This window comes from Dermochelys coriacea, chromosome 7, assembly GCF_009764565.3.
Source record: "Dermochelys coriacea isolate rDerCor1 chromosome 7, rDerCor1.pri.v4, whole genome shotgun sequence".
Lineage (NCBI taxonomy): Eukaryota > Metazoa > Chordata > Testudines > Dermochelyidae > Dermochelys > Dermochelys coriacea.
Genome location: NC_050074.1, coordinates 39083339 through 39103780, shown reverse-complemented (window position 1 = coordinate 39103780; position 20442 = coordinate 39083339). Strand labels below are relative to the sequence as shown.

At 40.0% G+C, this 20442-nt stretch overlaps 1 protein-coding gene across 14 annotated transcripts in view; it reads left to right on the top strand.

The window, feature by feature from the left end:
* ATG7 (autophagy related 7) overlaps positions 1-20442 on the top strand; it is a 267326-nt gene that overhangs the window by 57579 nt on the left and 189305 nt on the right. For 7 of the 14 annotated variants that reach the window (XM_043519113.1, XM_043519104.1, XM_038408830.2 and 4 more), the window contains one exon: positions 8781-8861. In XM_043519113.1, coding sequence (XP_043375048.1) covers positions 8781-8861 — 81 coding nt within the window. Of the gene's footprint in view, positions 1-8780; positions 8862-8973; positions 9141-9539; positions 11171-15965; positions 17042-20442 lie in introns of those variants that run through there. The other 7 variants (XM_043519106.1, XM_043519108.1, XM_043519107.1 and 4 more) reach the window with 4 other exon arrangements.

Below are 20442 nucleotides of genomic sequence, written 5' to 3'. Positions count from 1 at the left end.
ACAGAGACCAGAAGCACCTGGACCTTCTGGGAAGAAAATCGTATTCATCTGCAACCCTACATTTCTACATCACAAATTACCAGGTGCTGATGGCCAAATACAACTTTACAAATTATGCAAAAATGTGGTTCTTTAATTCAAAACCTCACTCCATACCAAAAGGAACCATTTCAGGCTGATATAGCTGAGGGATGGTTACTGGCCAGACCATCTCTCCAGGTGGCTTTGGATGCAGCAGTAATGGTAATGCATGGGGGCATCCTGGCTCCAGTTGTCTGGTTTCCCCAGAGACATCTGGAATACGGTAGAGGATTTCCCATTTGATGGACTGAAGTTGTTTGCAGAGAATACTGATGAATTGTTGCATACTGTTTAAGATTCCAGGGCCACTACACTCCTGTGAACAAACAGTAGATTACAAACAGCCCAAAGATCCCACCTGGTGCAATGGTCTGGGTTTCAGAGTCCAATAGAACCTCCTAGAAAGACACACAGGTTCTGGAGAAATAAATTCTCTAATCTACCTGACACAAGTTTGCAGCATGCTTCATCTTTGAAGCACCAGTTTTGACAGGATGGTTAAGGGATTGAGCCCTCTCATCTCTTCAGTTTGTCAGCTGCAATGGTTTGCCCGCCTTCTCCCACTGGAGACTGACTTTCCCATTCCTGACAAATATGGGAGCATATCACCTCAGGACAAATGTGTGCTGGAAATATCACTGGGCTACATCATCCATTTTACCTCCCTCCCTCATTTGCCTGCCCTGTCCCTCTTCAGAGACCCCTCTAATAAGTTCTTACTAAGACAGGAAATAAACACCCTTCTTTGTATTGGAGTAATAGAGCTGGTTCCCACTCAGCACAAAGGAAAGGACTTCTACTCAAGGTACTTCCTTGTGCCAAAGAAAAACTGAGGGTGGAGACCAATCTTAGATCTAAGACTCTTAAACAAATTTTTGAGATCTCAAAAGTTCAGGATGGTGACTGACAGCTATTATTCTGTCTCTAAATTCAGGAGATTGGTTTTCAGCCCTCGACCTTCAAGACACATACTTCCACATAAAATACACCCATTCCACAGAAGATTCCTGTGTTTTGTCACAGGCTGAGATCACTTTCAGTACTGGGTATTCTCATCTGGACTTTCCTTGGCTCCAATTGTGTTTTCAAAAGTTCTGTTGGTAGTGGCTGCCTACTTGCATCCTCAGGCAGTCATGGTATTCCTGTACCTTGTTGAGAGACTGTTCAAGGGTTGGTTGTGCCAAGAGGTGGTGTTTGCCATGTGGACAGCATGTTCTCTGTTCTTGGACTTGGGTCTTCAGTTGAATGGGGGGAAATTGACACTGACTCCCATATAGAACATACAATTTATAGGGGCATCCCTGGATTCCTTGGCATTCAAGGTCTTCCTTCCCATGGACAGGTTCATGAGACTATCAGACCTTATCATAACTATGCAAGGAAGCCCTCAGACTTCATCAGAAACAGTCTTTGATTTCTAGGTCACATGGTAGTTTGCACTTTTGTAACAGAAAATGTGAGATTATGACTCCATTGTTTCCAGGGATGGCTCAGGTCAGTGTACTCACCAAAAAGAGACAACTTGCACAAACAGGCATCAGTGCCTCAGCACATGAGACACTCCCTAGGCTGGTGGAAAGTTCATCGCGATGTAGGTTCAGGAGTTCCCTTCCTTCAGCTAGCGATAGCCGTAACCATGGATGCATCTCTTTTAGAATGGGTGGGAGCTCACCTTGATGTGCTCAAGGTACAGTGCAGAAGGGCACCCCAAGAAACCACCATCCATTTCAATCGGTTGAAGCTTAGAGTGATCAGAAATGCCTGCTTTCATTTTCTGCCTCTCATACAAAATGCCATCTATTCTGTTCAAGAGAGAGTGGGGCGTTTAGGTCACAATTCCCTGGGGAATGCCTTTCTTGGATGAAGAAACTGTTTTACATGTTTTCCCCGAAGCCTCTGATCCTCGGAATGAACAAAATCAGCAGGACAAGTCCAGAGTTATCCTAATAGCGCCAATGTGGTTGAAGCAGGCATGGTTTCTTTCAGTTTCACCTAGCTCTTTGTCCAGCAGTCAGTCTTCTGATCACTCCTCAGCTCCTCTCCCAGGACACCAGTCGACTGCTGCATCCCAATCTGAGAATTTTTCACTTTAAGGCTTGGCTCCTTGATGGTTCATAGGATTAGAGTCATCCTGTTCTATAGAGGTACAACATATATTACTAAATAGTAGGAAAAATTCTACCAGAAATATTGACCTTCAAAAGTGGAGATGATTTAGTCACTGATGCAAACTGCAGGGAGTTGTTTCCAAATCTGCCTCACTTCCAGTTATTCTGGAATACGTGCTGCAACTAATGAAAATGGGACTGTCAGTTCTCTTAAGGTTCTTAAAAATTTTGCATACCACAGTTGAGGGGTTCTTGCTGTTTGCTCACCCTACAACTCTAAGGTTTGTGAAAATGTTTTTTTCACAGGTGAAAGTCCCCTCCCCTGTTTGGGACCTTAATTTAGTTCTTAAAAAAAATCTCATGAAACCTTCCTTTGAACCAGTGGCAACCTTCTCCTCAGAGAATTTGTCTGTGAAGACAGCCTTCTTCATGGCTACTACATCAGCCGAAGAGTCAGAGAAATTGGGGCCTTAATGGCAGGCCCCTCTTATACAATATTCTACAAGGACAAGGTTTCCTTACAGCCACACCCCAAGTTCCTTCCTAAGGTATCTTCTGAGTTTATCTGATTCAGATAATTTACCTACCAGTTTTCTTTCCAAAACCACATAATTCCAAGCTGGAGACTGCTTTCCATACTCTAGATGTCAGGAAGGTTGTTAGCCTTCTACATATGTGGGACTAAATCATTTAGGAAATCTCTTAGACTGTTAGTTGCATTTGCAGATCTAAAGGTTCTGTGGTTCCTACCCAAAGACTATCAAAATGAACTTCTGAATGTATTATTGCTTGTTACGGTGGTGTGAGCATTCCACCTCCCTCTGGTGTGTTGGCTCACTCTACAAAGTCAGTTTACATCTATAGCACTACTTGAGAATGTTCCAGGATCTGAGGTCTGCAGAGCTGATACATGGTCATTGGCACATAAGTCTCCAGACACTATATTCTAGTGAGCGCCTCTAGATCTGATTTTGGCAGTTTGCAATGCAGTTCTGGACTTGATTCCAAAGTTCCCTCCTCTTTATGTGGGATACTGCTCAGGAGTCATCTGAAGTGGAGTACTCAAAATCATTACTTGAATAAGAAAGAGGTTACTCACCCTGTGCAGTCTTTGTAATTGTTTGAAATGTGTGTCCCTATGGGTGCTCCATTACCCGCCTCCTTTCCCTCTGCTTCAGAGTTTCCTTCTGAGACTCAGCGGTGGAGAGGGAGCTGAGGGTGGTTCATTTGAGCAGCTTGATAGATCCTCAGTGCAGGGCACAAGGATATCGATAGTGCATGCGTGGGCTGAACAGACATTGCTAATGACAAGCTCCAACCAGAGGTTCATGAGTCATGTGCACACACCTGAAATGGAGCACCCATAGGGAGACACATTTTGAAGAATTACATTTTAGTGAGCAGAGTGAGTAACTTTCTCTTTCAGTTTGACTAAGATGATTGGAGTGTAGTCCTCAGTTCTGGGTGCCCAATTTGAGACTTCTGTGACCTGATTTTCAATTTATGCTCAGTTCCACATCATTCATGTGTAAAGTCTGTCTGCTTGCATAAATCAAAGCTGACAATGTAATAAAAATTAGGCTTAATACATATCAAATATTCTTTGCTTGTAACAAGTAATGTAGTTACTTGCCTATATATAAATTCAGATATTGTATGTCAGTGCCACCAAGTGGTTAATTGAAATAATAAGCAACACAATTCAGAACTGAGATTGAAATATTCTCCTTAAAACCCTAAATAGTGATAGGATCACCTTCTGCCTTCAGAGGAAATCCATCAATGTACATCTGAAGGCAGAATTTGGCCACAGACTGCATGAGTACCCTGTGTTTGGAGACTCTCTATCATTAGAGGGTGAGTTCAGGATAATCTCAGCATAAGATCTGAATTTATTTGTAGTATTCTTATTTGTTTGTTCAAAACACAGAAGAGGAGGTAGTCCCTGCTACAAGGACCATGTGATCTAAGTGGATAGACAAATAAACCCAGAGCATGGTCCTGTTGTATAAGTTATTATGGATTTTAAATATAGTTTTATGATCAGTGCGTTTCTTTCTTAGTTAACTTAGGTTTGACTCTTGGAAGAAGAGGTTTGAAAGAAGAGAGGTGATTGCCTTATGCATAAGGCCATGGGTGAGAGAAAGGTGCAGAAATAAGGAATACCATGGAAAAAAAATAGGAGAAGGAAACAAAATGGGCGATAAGAGAGAGGGTTCGGGAGAAAAAATCATTTCTTCCTGATCTGCATTTGTGAGCCTGTGTCCGATCATTTAAAGTAACAACTTGAACCCAGGGTCCTATGGTTAAATTAATTTGTTTTATTGTAATATCAAAAAAGGAAAAGTCAATAAAACTTAAGTGTTTCTAATAATTTTGGCAGGAGGACACCAGAGTTAATCCCTGCCCACCACTCACAATGTACCATTGTATTAATTCTGAGATAAGAGTGTAGTCTAATGGAACATGACAGACCATAAATAACAAGGAACCCAAACAGACACAGTACAGGCTCAGTGTAAGGGCTGGTCCACAATGAAAAGTTACATCAGCATAGTTATGTCTCAGGAATGTGAAAAATCCTCACTCTTGAGAGACGTAGTTAAGCCAACGTACCCCTTGGTGTAGACAACAAGAGGTCAATGAAGAATTCTTCTGTCAGCCTAGCTGCTGCCTCTGGGGGAGGTGGATTACCTACAGCAACAGGAGAACCCCTCTCATCGCTGTACTAAGTGTCTTCACTGAAGTGCTACAGCAGCACAGCTGTATCACTGCAGTTGTACCACTGTAGCTTTTAAATGTAGACATAGCATTCAGTGTCTATTTGGGCTCTTGCTTTTGCAATGGAGCTGTGGCAATTTATACCAGCAGAGAGACTGTCCCGTTGAGTCTTAGTGCAGGTTTATACTAAAATGGTAAGTTGACCCAGCTCCTTCGCTCAGGGTTGTGAAAAATCCACACCCCTGAGCGAGGTAGTTAAGCCAATCTATCCTCCAGTGTAGACACGGTTAGGTTGACAGAAGAATTGTTCTATCAGTCTAGCTATCTCCCTTTAAGGGATGAGGATTAATTACAGCAGCGGGAGAGCCCCTCCCATCTCTGTAGTGAGTGGCTACACTGAAGTGGTACAGCGGCACAGCTGCAGCAGCGGGTTAAGTATAGGCATAGCCATACTCTTACCCCAGGATTGTTGACATAGCAGATTGTGACCGCTCTTTTTATTTTAGAGTAGGGATTTACTCTGGTAGGTGTCGTTGCTTCTGCTTATTCTTGTGCATTTTTTTGTGTGCTGGTTGCTTGCTGCTGTGACCGCTAATAGCTCTATTTAGGCTATACTTCATTTGTAATAGACATTTTGAGAAGCATTTAGGCTCTTCTCCTGGGTTGGCTTGCCTTTTTTTTTTTTTTTTTAAGTTAGTTCCCAGGAGATGCTGAAAACAAACTGAAATCAGGAGCCTCTGAGGACAAATTCAACTATCATAGGTTATGTATGTTGCCTGATATCTGGCTTGCCCTGATGTCATTTTCCTACAGCTGTATAAAGTTCACTGTTTAAAAAGTATCAGATGTAGCCATTATGTAATTTAATGTGCAGTTATGGCTTTGAAATTATGATTCAGTTCTTAGTAGACAGGTTAACCTCTGCCAGTCTCTTGTTAAAGTGAAGTGTCTAGACTAAGCAAGTCTGATGAAATTGATACCATAAATGAATTGCTGTGCAGTCATTGGGGCCAGCTGCTGTCAGTATGAAATACAATATTTTTATGTTGAACTTATCTTTTTTGTCTGAAAAGTTTTTATTTTCTTTTGAACTGTACTCTATCTGTATTGGTTTTTAATGTAGCTCCCCAAAATCCACTAACTGGTGTGAATGTGGGACCAGATTTTGACTCCCCCAAACCTGCTCACTTCTATTAGATTGTTTCTGTAGTTTGGATAATGATATATTTTGTCAATCTATTATTGTTACTTTTCACCAAAATAATAGAGCATGGATCCTCTTGATAAAGAATGTTTTTGGGTTCAAAGCTTTTTGAACAAAAGTCATATGAGTACAAGCCGTCTAATTTGCCAGTTCAGACCTTTCTGTATGTTTTATGTTACTTAAAAATGTGGCCTTCCTTCAGTTGCAAAGTATGTTTGATATAAAGGTGATTTGAGCAATAAGAGGCACTTTTTTGATAAACTATTGATCATGAGTAATTATATTGTCACATATGGCTAACTTAATTGTATTGTTACAGTAGTTACCAAAGTACATGGCAAAATCAATGTAGTTTTACACTGGAACGATGCTGTTACTTACTGTTCTCTGTTAGTATTAATCTATTACAACTGACCTGAGTGTACTTCATGGCAGTGTTATGGGTTTCCCAGCATAACAGAATTACAAAATGGCCAACATAATAATGGTGAAAGGCAGTAATAATGTCAATACCTCCCAAGCATTTTGGAAGCATCTATAGCAGGACTGACCATCAGAGATAGCAGGGTGGTAATGGGGTAAGGTGGTGGTGATAATAATAAATAATGTATAAATATTAATGCAATGTAGAACCTGCTAAATAATTAGAATGATCTTGATATAAACAACTGATTTCCAATTCTGTATGAAGCAGAACATCCAGTGAGAGACAAGGTGAGTGAGGTAGTATCTTTTATTGGACATGTCGTGACATATTAGACTTAAATTATGTGGCAGGGGCCACAAAATTGTGGCACTGACTCCCTCTATGCCTTTCTCTCGCCTCTCTAGTCAGGTTCAAACAGCAGCATGTCCTTTGTGTGATTTGATTTATATTTTGCTAATGAACAGTTTAGTCTATGCTGTCCTAAATTTTCACTGTTCAGCAGGTTGCTGATTTTTATATTGATAGTGAATAGCAGAAGGCCTTGGGGGAAACTGGAGGCTTTGACAACCTGGTAGTGGAAATAAAGAAAGTGTGGAAGCTGTTTTTTGTTTTCTTTTCCCCATGAGAGAAACTGAGGCTTTTGGCATTGGAGAAGGGATGGGTCTCCTCTTTCCCTCCCCCTTTGGGACAGGAGCAGATTTTACTTAAATTTGGGAATATGAGGGCTTGAATTTCCTGTTACCCATGCTGGTGACCTTTGAGAGCAACTAGCTGCCCCTCTGCAATGACAAATAGGCATGTTTCTGCTTAAATGGTTAATTACATTTAAATTGTCGTCATATTTCAGAGATAATACCCATTGAGATGAATAGGATAGCTCACATCTCAGAGAGCTATTGTTTCAGACTATCTGCAGACAGGTTAACATTTCCATTTACGTCATTACTGTACATTCAGATCTCATGCGGAAGGTTATCTTTTTAAAAAATAATGGGTGAAATCCTGGCTTCACTGAGTGTTGTCAGTATCTACAATGGGACTCAGATTTCATCCAATGTCTAGAGATGAGACATTTTTCACAAATGAGAAAGTAGACTCTGAAGCATAGTTGTGGCAATTTAAATATAATGGAATTATGTAATCATTTATGCAGCCTCACAAGCGTTGTTTTGTGTGTGTGTGTGTGTGTGTATGTGTATAGAGGGGGAAGAATATGTTGCACAATGATCAGCTATTATAAAAATATAAGAACTTCTCTAAAACATTGAATTAGTTATTATTTTATTGTATTTGTTGTATAGCAATGGCACCCAGTCACAGACCAGGACCCCAATGGATTAGGCGCTTTACTCACACACACAATAAAGAGATTGTAAGCTCTCTGGAGCAGAGACCATCTAAATGACTAATTCACTTTAGTTCAAAAACATATTCCTGGTCTGAGCGTCTCCTGGAAACTTCATCTGGGAAAGCAAATTAAGAGGATCATAGAAAAAAAATTAGTTCTATATAAAAAATTCTAGTGTTCAAGCAGTTGATTACTTTAACAATTAGTCAAGTACAACATGATGTTAAGAATGAACTGCATTTACCAAAAAAGAGAAAAGAAAAAATGGGGAGAGAGGAAAAACACTTTTGTTAATTATTTGTATTGTAATAGTGCTAAGGTTCCTCAACCAGCATCCAGGTCATTCTGTTGGGTTTTTTGCAGACGTATTAGAAGACCCAGTCCCTGATCCAAAATCTGTACAGAGTGTATATCTTACCAGAACCAATTCTCTGGAAATTGTGTGTGTATTAGTTTTCTTTATACTTTTCTAATATGTCAAATAGGCCAGCAGCGGCCATTTGGTATGGGAATGCACAATGTTTACATTTTCAGATTGTAATTTTTAGAGAGAGAGAATGTAGGAAAATGCACAGGAAAAGAGTTTTTCTCAATATTAACTAAAAAGTTCAAACTGCAGGTGGTGCTGTGCCTCCGTTCATATTTAAATATTATTGCATTTATATTGTCCTACCATTACATGTATCTGTAGAAAAACAACCAATTTACATATTGTACCAATACAGATTTAATAGAACAGACTATTGAGGCCATTAAATTAGCACCACTCTGATTTTGCAGAGGTATAGGATGATGATCTTTCCCTTGCAGAACGTGTCTAACTCAGCTAGAATTTTGGAAATACGCATGCTATAATTACATTATATGAATGTACATTTTATTTCTTTCCAGATTCGTGGCTTTTTATCAAGATTTGATAATGTCCTTCCTGTCAGCCTTGCATTTGACAAGTGCACAGCCTGCTCTCCCAAAGTAAGTCTGAGTTACTTGTATTTTATTTCTGAATATGCAATGTTTTACAATCAGGTCATGTGGCATCTAAAGTTGGTTCACTCAAAGACACTTGTTTTTCTTGTTTCTTTAGGATCTGGGATCTAACCCAATATTTATTCCCATGTCCTGGCTACAGATTAAACCATTTTGGTCTGATTCCCCTCTCCCTACACTATTTTCTGGTTTTCCTTGGGTTGCATAGAGATGTCAAGTCTGTTGTGTACTGTCTCTCTACATCAGAGTTTCATGCTGACATCTTTAAAAAAAAAAAAAAAAAAAAAAAAAAAACATTATGGGCAAAGTTATGAAGCCAGTATAATGGGGCTTTCCCCTTTATCTTCAGTGAAAAGGCACCAAGAACAACATGCTGCTGTACCGTTAATCCAGAGACATTATGAAATAGTTTAAAGTGTACAGTTGAAGAATCTTTTTTTTAATTATTTGAGAAATGATTTCTGAAGTCTGCTTCTGCCTCTTTTTAACACACTTGCACTGGGTGCCTTTTGCAGTTAGGTAAAGTGTGAATAGCTAATCTTTCTTGATAAAGGCTTGTATGTAGGGATAAAGTAAAAATTACCTTTATAACTGTGTAGTATTGAAGAGGCTGCTTAGTTTTCATGCTAGAACTGACATCCTGACTCAACTAATGGATTACAGGAGTTGCTGGGATTCTGAATTGAATTTTACCAGAAAACTGTTACATACCACTCGTGTGTCTGTGTGAGGCCTCTTCCTTGCTGGATTGTTTTCCTGTATTGTATCCTTGAAAACTGTTTTAGGCAACTTTTCTGGGACTGTGTAGTGTAAGTCCTAGTGGTCTTGACTGGGATATCTCAATATGAAGAGTCAGTGGTTTAAGTCAAAATTTGGCACACATGGAAATGCTATTAATTCAGTCAAGTTTTGTGTACCCAGAGACTCACTGCAGGAATTTCTTTCCATTCTCTGCACTAAACTCATCCTTCATATTTAAAAATACAGATCTTGAGGGGCTGGGGATTTTTTTTTTGAAGATTTAGAATTCTGTCTTGCAGAAGCTTCTGTTGATATAGTATACCACTCATTCCTTTAGTATAGCTTATATGTTAGTCCAGGCCCTCAAGGACTTTTATGTGCATATTCTCTTCAAAAACTCCAGTGCTAAATTTACAAACTCTTAGTTCTGTTGGGAGCACATCTCTACTCTCTTGAGTGGCTAAGCAATATAGTGGTCATTAAAAAAACAGTCATTTTCTCTTTATTTCCACTAGTATGTTTTTGCAGAGGTACTCTATGGGGGTCATCCTAGGTGTTTTGTTTTTTATAAAAGAAAGATAATCTTTTTATCCTGTTTGTTTTGAAAGTACGGAATCTGATATTTCATACTAAATTTGTCTGTCCACCTAAGTAGCCTTTTCACCTCCTGTTCATCTACCCTATGACTAGAGATACTGACCACATACAGCTTTGAGGTACACGTACTCGTGTGTACACAGACACACAAACACACACATCCACACACACACACACACACCCTCACCCCATTAAATTAAATGCGGGTATCCGTTTTTGTTAGCAAATGATTTCCTCTTGGTGGTCATTTTAAAAGAGCCCTGTTTTACATAAACAGTCCTGATGATTTAATAAAAACTGACTTGGATTTTAGCAGCTGTGCTATTCCCATAGAGATCACTTTTCATGCGGTTTGAGTATTAAATTACTTTTGTGCTGAAAAGGTTGCTTCATTGGTACATGTATTTCCTTACAGTAGAAACACAGCATTTGTTTATTTGGCTAACTCCCTTAATTAGCATAGGAGTATGTCACCCCCTATTATCTGGATATCTGATACTAATACTTCGAAATGACAAATCCAATTATATTTTCATGGTTTTTTGGATGTGAATTTTTCTTAATGCATAAACTTAACATAATTTCATCATGGCTCAGATCAGAGATGCCATTGATTTTGTTCCTCTCCTGTGCTGTAAATGCTTTTGTAAAAGCTGTTTTTTGGCATTATTGCACCTATTTTAACATTATTAATTTTTATTCTTCTGTCCCCAGCCCCATTCTTGCATTAGCATTTTACACCTCCTTTGAATAAAAAGAAAAAAATTTAACAGCCACAATGTTAAATTTTAACAGGTACAGCTGGTAGATGCTGATGAGGCAGCTAAACAGCCTTAACATTTGGAGCTTAGATTTCATTTCACTTCACTTTAACCTAGAAGAGTCCCAGACATTCAAGCATCAAGTTATCCCTTATCTGTCCAAAATAGGCTGCATGCCAAGGAGGCTCTCATTTTTCTGAGGCAGTTGTTCAGCAATATTGGGATGATCACAGCAGGAAACCACTGGGTTTTTTGTTGTTTTTGTTTTGTTTTTTTGTTTTGGGAGTGGGGGTGGGAGGGGAGGGCTGATTTTTCCCTCCTATGATCTCCTCCAGCCTTTATTAGTGCTGCACATGCTGGAATGGCAAGCTGACTACTGCAAAATTAGTGACCCTGCACTTTCAGTTTGATAGTGGGTACAAAACAGCAGTGTAGGGGTACGCTCACTGTAGTATCTACAAGTCTCATCACCACTGGCCTGAGGATGAAGAATCCCAAGTTCTTTAATACAGAATAAATCAGTTTATGATAACAAGTGTGTTTTTCATGGGATAAAAGGTTACAATTTATTAAATGTTGTGGAGATAAAGGTGTCTGTTTATTCCTCAGTTGAAATAGGGAGGAAAATCAGGCCACCTGCTGCTGGGGAGTGTTCATATACTATGGTGAAGAGCACTATTACAAGTGCTTAAGTAGGTAGATGGAACAAGCAAACAGTAATGCTTGTGTGTATCTTTGGGTGTGCTAGTAGTTCCATTGACTTCAATGGCATTATTGTTGTGCCCAGTGTGGAGCACCTTATTAGCTGATTGCTCGAGGAGACTAATGAAAAAGCATTTATTCTATAAAGCTATGACATTTCCTTTTTAATCATAACATCAATGTTTACAGTACTGTTCAGTCTTCATTATTTTTTATATTTCATTGCAAATAAATAGGGCCCTACCAAATTCACGGTCCATTTTGGTCAATTTCATGATCATAGGATTTTTTAAATTGTAAATTTCATTATTTCAATCTATTTAAATCTGAAATTTCATGGTGTTGTAATTATAGGAGTTCTGACCCAAAAAGGAGTTGTGGTGGGGTCACAAGGTTATTGTAGGGGGGTTACAATACTGCTACCCTTACTTTTGCGCTGCTGCTGGCGGCAGTGCTGTATTCAGAGCTGGGCAGCTGGAGAGTGGCAGCTGCTGGCCAGGAGCCCAGCTCTGAAGGCAGACACGCCGCCAGCAGCAGTGCAAATGTAAGGATGGCATGGTATGGTATTACCTCCCTTACTCCTGTGCTGCTGATGGCGGGGTACAGCCTTCAGAGCTGGATGCCCGGCCAACTGTCGCCACTCTCTGGCCACCCAGCTCCAAAGTCAGCGCAATACTGTGACCCCCCCCTTAAAATAACCTTGTGACCCCCTTGCAACTCTCTCTTGGGTCAGGACCTGCAATACAAGAAACATTGGTCTCTCCCCGTGAAATCTGTATAGTATAGGGTAAAAGCACACAAAAGACCAGATTTCACAGGGGAGACCAGATTTCATTGTCTGTGATACGTTTTACATGGTCATGAATTTGGTAGTTTATTTGTAGGGCCCTATCTGAAACATAAACTTACTCTCAGCTACCCTTCTCCCATCAAAATCGCTGCTCATGATTATTCCTAGTGTTTCAAGTCAATACATTTCACATTTTTTTATTTTCTAAAAATAGGACTTCATTGTATCCTTACTAACCAGGGGGTTGCAAACAGAGAACAACCCTTTCAACTGTAGTCTATGATAGCAGACACAATTAGGCTGAAAAGCTTTCTGGTAATACAAACAAGATAGTGTTGCAAATGTTACAAAGGAATATGATTAAAGTGAGGAAAATGCAGTTAGGAGGCATTGATGAACCAGAGCCCTGATTCTGGACTTTGTTTCCTGTGGAACCCTATTGACTTTCAAGAAGTTGATATGACTGAGTATCATCCTCGTGTCTCAAAATCTCTGTCTTTCCTGATGATCTCTTAGAGAAGTGAAGATGATATATTTTATGTTTTAAAATGGTTGAATAAACATTATTTAACAAACATAACATTCCTGTGAGGTAGGTAAGTAGTATTTATCCGAAGGAAATTAAACATAGACTGAAGCATAGTCTACACTGATATGGCTACACTGGCAAGCCCTCCTAGTGTATACACCGCTTATACTGACAAAAAGGTTCTTTTGGCAGTGGGTTTTATACTGGGTTGGCAAGAGTGTGTGAGATGCATACAAAGAGTCCCAGATGACATATACTGAGAAAATATGAAGACAGGAATGTGAATGACACACCTCGTGGGGGTACCCAAAGTTGAGGCATCTGGCTAACACCTGCTTTTAGCATGAGGAAACCTTGGGTGTGCCTGCTGGGAGTCAGTTCCTCGACTCTACCAACCTCTGGCAACACAAGCACTGCCTTCCAGGCCTCTGCAGGCCCAACTGTCTCTGTACATGTTAACAATAAGCACACTCCAACGCCTGAGCATAAGCTTTCGTGAGCTACAGCTCACTTCATCGGATCCATTTATAGCTCACGAAAGCTTATGCTCAAATAAATTTGTTAGTTTCTAAGGTGCCACAAGTACTCCTTTTCTTTTTGCGAATACAGACTAACACGGCTGCTACTCTGAAATACAACGCCTGAGCATTCCAAGTGTCCCCGTGCAGTTCCCAACCCCATTCCACTGGATACTCACAGAATTCACAGACCCGCTACTCCTGAAGGAATAGTACACACCTGCTTACCAGTTAAACCTCAGGATCACCATGCTGCTCAACGCACAGTATTTAAATATTTTTTTAGTAAAAACAAGTAGTAGTTTATTTAACAAAAAATTGAAGAAGCATGTAGAATTAATGGACACAACTGGTTATATATAAAATAAAATCGTAACATGCTTTTTAGAGCCTAAACTTAACAAACATTTTTTCTGAAAAAGGTTAGCTCACCCAAAGTTTCTCTCCCAGTGTTAAACAGCCAGACCAGCTGTGATCCTCCCCTGGCAGCTTGTCCTCTGGGTGAAGGATAAGTGGGTATACCTCTGCACCTCCAGATATATTTCCAACAATCCATTGTCTTTGCTTGTAAAAGGATAATTTTGCTTGTTTCCTGTCTAAAATCTCCATCTAAGCATCTCCTGCCTGAAAGACCCTTGTTTATCACCTTCTTGTGACCAGCCCCAACTCATAGACCTCAAGAATATAATTTACAATATATAAACATAAGTTCTTACATATTATCAGTACACATATTTTGCAGTAATTATGATGGGCACTGACACACTGGTTTTCAGTGGAGAACTAGTATGTAGATACCAGACCCAGGAATCCCTGTAACCCTTATGCACTCCTGTACCCTCTACCAGTTGGCACCAATAGGTCCCTGCTTCACAGGGTGAGCAATGATGAAATTTATTTCTCTAGAGTTGAGAACTGGCAAACATGATTAAAAATCTTAAAACCTACATCAGCACAGAACATACATCTAATGGTGATGTGACTATACTATGGAATGGAGGAAGAGGGGAAGATATCAATGGGCAGGATCAAGTTTTTGTTATTTGTGCAGGGGAGAAATAGTGGGCAGGCTAAACATAAGCATGAATTGGTAGGAATTTGCGAGTTAAGTCACTTTTTAATACACAGTCTGAAAGAGTGGGTCTCAATCAGGGGTACACGTACCCGTGAGGGTATGCAGAGGTCTTCCAGGGGTACATCAGCTCATCTAGATATTTGCCTAGTTTTACAACAGACTATATGCAAAGTACTAGCGAAGTCAGTACAAACTAAAATTTCATACAGACAATGACTTGTTTATACTGCTTTGTATATTATACATTGAAATGGAAGTACAATATAAATATTCCAATTGATTTATTTTATAATATGTTAAAAATGAGAAAGTAAGCAATTTTTTAGTGATAGTGTGCTGTGACACTTTGTTTTTTTATGTCTGATTTTGTAAGCAAGTAGATTTTAAGTGAGGTGAAACTTCGGGTATGCAAGACAAATCAGACTCCTGAAAAGGGTACAGTAGTCTGGGAAAGTTGAGAGCAACTGATCTGAAAGACACTCTGGGCTGTACAACAAAGTATCATATAGAGTAGAATGTGTGTATTTTGTTCCATAATTTCTCAACTAGTCCATAGCAATGGGTGGAAACAATGTGATACGGTATGCAGACAAGAATCCAAGCAATTATACCAGATAAGCCTCCTTGCCCATAAAATCCCCACACTAAATAAGTGTGCACACGCAATATGGGATAGGGCACAATAAGCATATGCCCAATCTCAATCCCCACTGCTTGCCAGAAACTACAAACCAGATGATGTTCTCACAGCATTTGTTGGTTGTTCAGGGAACTGGATACCTTTTGGAGGCAGTTGTGGAAGCATTTTTTATGATATCATAGCAGTGGGGTCTATGAATGCTCTACACTCAAATCAAATTCAGGCAATCACGAAGATGCAGATGTACTAACTACTATTAGATGATGCAGGTTGTTACTATGAAACCAGGTAGCATACCAAAGTCAGCAATGCAAGACCAAAATTTGGGTTTCAAGTTACAGTGGTTTATGCTATAAAGGAAGTATGTTACTTTTTTAAATATTGGTCAGATCACCATCAGGAAGGCTATCCAAAATATTTACAAGTAAGTTTTGCTAATAATGTCTTATTTGCTATAAGTCTCATGACAATCATGGATTCTTTGCAAGCTCTGAAAATGAGAATACTGTAAATATACTTTTTTTTGTAAACAGTTGTTTTAGATCCTTTTTTCCATCCAATTTACCTAGTAGTTACACCTTTGAACTACTTACGCCATTCACAAAAATGTATATGTAGTAGTAAAATTCTAGTTGAAGAGTATTTTAGTCATGTATTTTAACTATTAAGTCTGTACACCTTTTCTTTTTCTGAACTCATCTCTGTTATTTTGATGACTGTATTCCACACTCTGCAGAAGTGCTAAATTACCAGATACAAGGATCAGATTAATTCCTGGTGCAACTCTATTGACTTCAAAAGAGTTACATCAGGAGCAAATTTGCTCTTGAGGCGAGAAACTGGTATGCTTCTCAACGATGAGTTAGTATGAGATCATTCCATCCCAGTCGATGGCATCATCTTCTTATGTAATATCCAGAGATGACATGGTTTGTGGAAGTCTAGGAGTCATTTGGCATTTTGTGAGATTAAGCTACCCTCAAAAATATTTTTATATAGTCAAGGCTTGTTTTGAGTTCATGCAAGACTGCTCTGGGCTTTCAGTGAGGAATGTGTATTTTCAAAGCTTCTGACTCCAGGATGAGTAATTCCCACTCCCATAGACTAGTGGCTGGATTTGCTGTGCCAAATAGGGTGTATATTTACAAGATTTTAATTTTGTAAACTAGAGGGTCACATTGTTCACCCACTTAAGAGTGCTGAGCAAACCCAGATCTTGTTACCAACTCTACCAAGATGAAAATAACGGTCTTTACTCCAGCAGATCCAATTACTTTCAGTATAGGAGGCTATTTCCACTATGGAAGGCAAATGTAACAGTTTGATAGGTGAGATAAGAATAGAATTTTAAATGCTGCTTGGAGTATAAATAATGTTTAAAAAAAACAACCCATCCCCCAAAAAAGAACTTCTTGGTCCTGGATCTGGGCAGTATTGCCCAAGAGAAATGCAGGCTCTGTTCCCATTGAAGCAAATGGACTTATTTAGGAGCATTGAAAAAGCAAGTTAGAAAAATTGACATTCTGGAACATCATAACCTTAGAAGGCTTGATTCTGTGGGGGCTTATATTATTAATTTTCTAGATGTTTGTTTTTGGGGATTGCAATCCAGAAATAACTATTATTGAATTTATGGTCCCAGTATTTGTTCTGATATGTTAATTATTGAGAAATTCCTAAGTTTTTAAAGTGTTTTGCAAACAGTATCTTTCAAGGAGAAACTTCCTATCTTTAGTTATGATGTTGTGCATTCTGGTTCGGCCTTGGAGTGGGAGTGTGGATTTTGTCTCCTTTAAGTGATTAAAGATGAAAATTGTATACTTGGTCTTGATTGCTTAGCAGTAATTCTATGTTTATATTTAGGGCTCAATTCACCTCCATTGAAGTCAGTGGAGAGACTTCCATTGACTTCACTGGGAGTTGTATCAGGCTCTTAAGGTGGAATTTTGAAAAGCTCCTGAATTGCATACTCTTTTGAAAATCATACCTTATATTTCTTCCCCACTCCAATTAGTGGATGATGTATGGAAATACTCATTCCTGGTCATAGACCATTCCTATTGTGTAATCTTCTGTCAGAGTGCTCCCCCATGTAAAATCCTTCTTTTGTGGGAATGGGAGTTCAACACTTCACAGGCTCAGGCACTTTAGAAGGCTTCAGTGAGGTAGAAAACCAAATGAGAGATGAGACTATGGGTCATGCCCAGGAACAAGGATTCCTTTTTCCTCCCTCTAGCTCTCACTTCACTTACCTCACCACAGGAAAATCTGTAGTAGTGTTGTTATCTTTACTGTTTGGGGCAGGCTGTGATTAGCAAAGCTACTAGACTGAGAATCCATCTTTAGCAAATGAGTAACATATTTTTGCCTGAGGAAATTACTTCTCGTTGTTTGTTGTTGGTAGTTTTTTTTTTTTTAATCTGGTGAGGTTTTTAAAAGCTCCCTGATGTATAAATGAAATGGAGTGTCAGTTAGACCAGTCCTTGCTTACAGACAGCCCCCCAATCTGAAGCAAATACTCACCAGCAACCACACACCACACAACAGAACCACCAACCCAGGAACCTATCCTTGCAACAAAGCCCGTTGCCAACTCTGTCCACATATCTATTCAGGGGACACCATCATAGGGCCTAATCACATCAGCCACACTATCAGAGGCTCGTTCACCTGCGCATCTACCAATGTGATATATGCCATCATGTGCCAGCAATGCCCCTCTGCCATGTACATTGGCCAAACTGGACAGTCTCTATGTAAAAGAATGAATGGACACAAATCAGACGTCAAGAATTATAACATTCAAAAACCAGTTGGAGAACACTTCAATCTCTCTGGTCACTCGATTACAGACCTAAGAGTGGCTATCCTTCAACAAAAAAGCTTCAAAAACAGACTCCAACGAGAGACTGCTGAATTGGAATTAATTTGCAAACTGGATACAATTAACTTAGGCTTGAATAGAGACTGGGAATGGATGAGTCATTACACAAAGTAAAACTATTTCCTCATGTTATTTCTCCACCCCATCCCACCCCCCACTGTTCCTAAGATATTCTTGTTAACTGCTGGAATTAGCCTACCTTGCTTGTCACCATGAAAGGTTTTCTCCTCCCCCCCCCGCTGCTGGTGATGGCTTATCTTAAGTGATCACTCTCCTTACAGTGTGTATGATAAACCCATTGTTTCATGTTCTCTGTGTGTGTATATCAATCTCCCCTCTGTTTTTTCCACCAAATGCATCCGATGAAGTGAGCTGTAGCTCACAAAAGCTTATGCTCTAATAAATTTGTTAGTCTCTAAGGTGCCACAAGTACTCCTTTTCTTTTTGCGAACACAGACTAACACGGCTCCTACTCTGAAACCTGTCATTATGCAAGGCACTGAATTTAGCCGTATAGAGTGGAAATCTGTCAACTTCATGAAAAAACTTGTACAGATACAGACAGGCATCATCTTCCTCTCCAAATGCAAACAGATAGATATCATACCGAAAGGACTGAAGGTAAAAAAATCCATTACAATCTACATACCACACAGACTATGCTGACAGCTTGTGCCACACACTCTCAAAGAAACTGCGGAACTGCCTGATCAACATCCTCTACAGCAATCAGGGAAAGATTAAGAATGAGTTCTCAAAACTGGATACTCTCATAAAGAACCAACCTTCCACACAAACTTCCTCGTGGCTGGACTTTACAAAAACTAGACAAGCCATTTACAACACACACTTTGCTTCTCTACAAAAGAAAAAGGACACTAAGCTATCTAAACTATTACATGCCACAAGGGGCCACAACAGTGGTTCCCGTAACCCACTCAGCAATATTGTTAATCTATCCAACTATACTCTTAGCCCAGCAGAAGAATCTGTCCTATCTCGGGGCCTCTCCTTTTGCCCCTCCACCCCCACGAACATGATACAGTTCTGTGGTGACCTAGAATCCTATTTTCGACGTCTCAGACTCGAGGAATATTTCCAACACACCTCTGACCAACATATTAACCCAGAGACCTTCCTACCAACACTACAAAAAGGAGGATTCTGGGTGGACTCCTCCTGAAGGTCGAAACAGCAGCCTGGACTTCTACATAGAGTGCTTCCGCTGACGTGCACGAGCTGAAATTGTGGAAAAGCAGCATCGCTTGCCCCATAACCTTAGCCATGCAGAACACAATGCCATCCACAGCCTCAGAAACAACTCTGACATCATAATCAAAAAGGCTGACAAAGGAGGCACTGTCGTCATGATGAATAGGTCGGAGTATGAACAAGAGGCTACTAGGCAGCTCTCCAACACCACTTTCTACAAGCCATTACCCTCTGATCCCACTGAGAGTTACCAAAAGAAACTACAGCATTTGCTCAAGAAACTCCCTGAAAAAGCACAAGAACAAATCCCCACAGACACACCCCTAGAACCCGGACCAGGGGTATTCTATCTGCTACCCAAGATCCATAAACCTGGAAATCCTGGATGCCCCATCATCTCAGGCATTGACACCCTGACAGCAGGATTGTCTGGCTATGTAGACTCCCTCCTCAGGCCCTACGTTACCAGCACTCCCAGCTATCTTCGAGACACCACTGACTTCCAGAGGAAACTACAGTCCATTGGTGATCTTCCTAAAAACACCATCCTAGCCACTATGGATGTAGAAGCCCTCTACACCAACATTCCACACAAAGATGGGCTACAAGCCGTCAGGAACAGTATCCCCGATAATGTCACGGCTAACCTGGTGGCTGAACTTTGTGACTTTGTCCTCACCCATAACTATTTCACATTTGGGGACAATGTATACCTTCAAGTCAGCGGCACTGCGATGGGTACCCGCATGGCCCCACAGTATGCCAACATTTTTATGGCTGACTTAGAACAACGCTTCCTCATCTCTCGTCTCCTAATGCCCCTGAGGCTCTAATAAATTTGTTAGTCTCTAAGGTGCCACAAGTACTCCTTTTCTTTTTACTGATACAGTGATAAGGGACAATCAATGGCTTATTGTAGAGAATCCCAGATTGCTGTTAACAGAGCAGCTGCTGGAGCTGACTGGTCACTTGGTGCTAACTGGTTTCCTTGTTTCCAGCTGCTAACTTTGTATTAAGGTAAACTAAAAATATATAAAATGTTACTGTAATTGGCCTGATCACAAATAAGGGGAGGAGGTCACCTCACGCAGTTGTGAGGTGAGAAGGGGATGGTCCA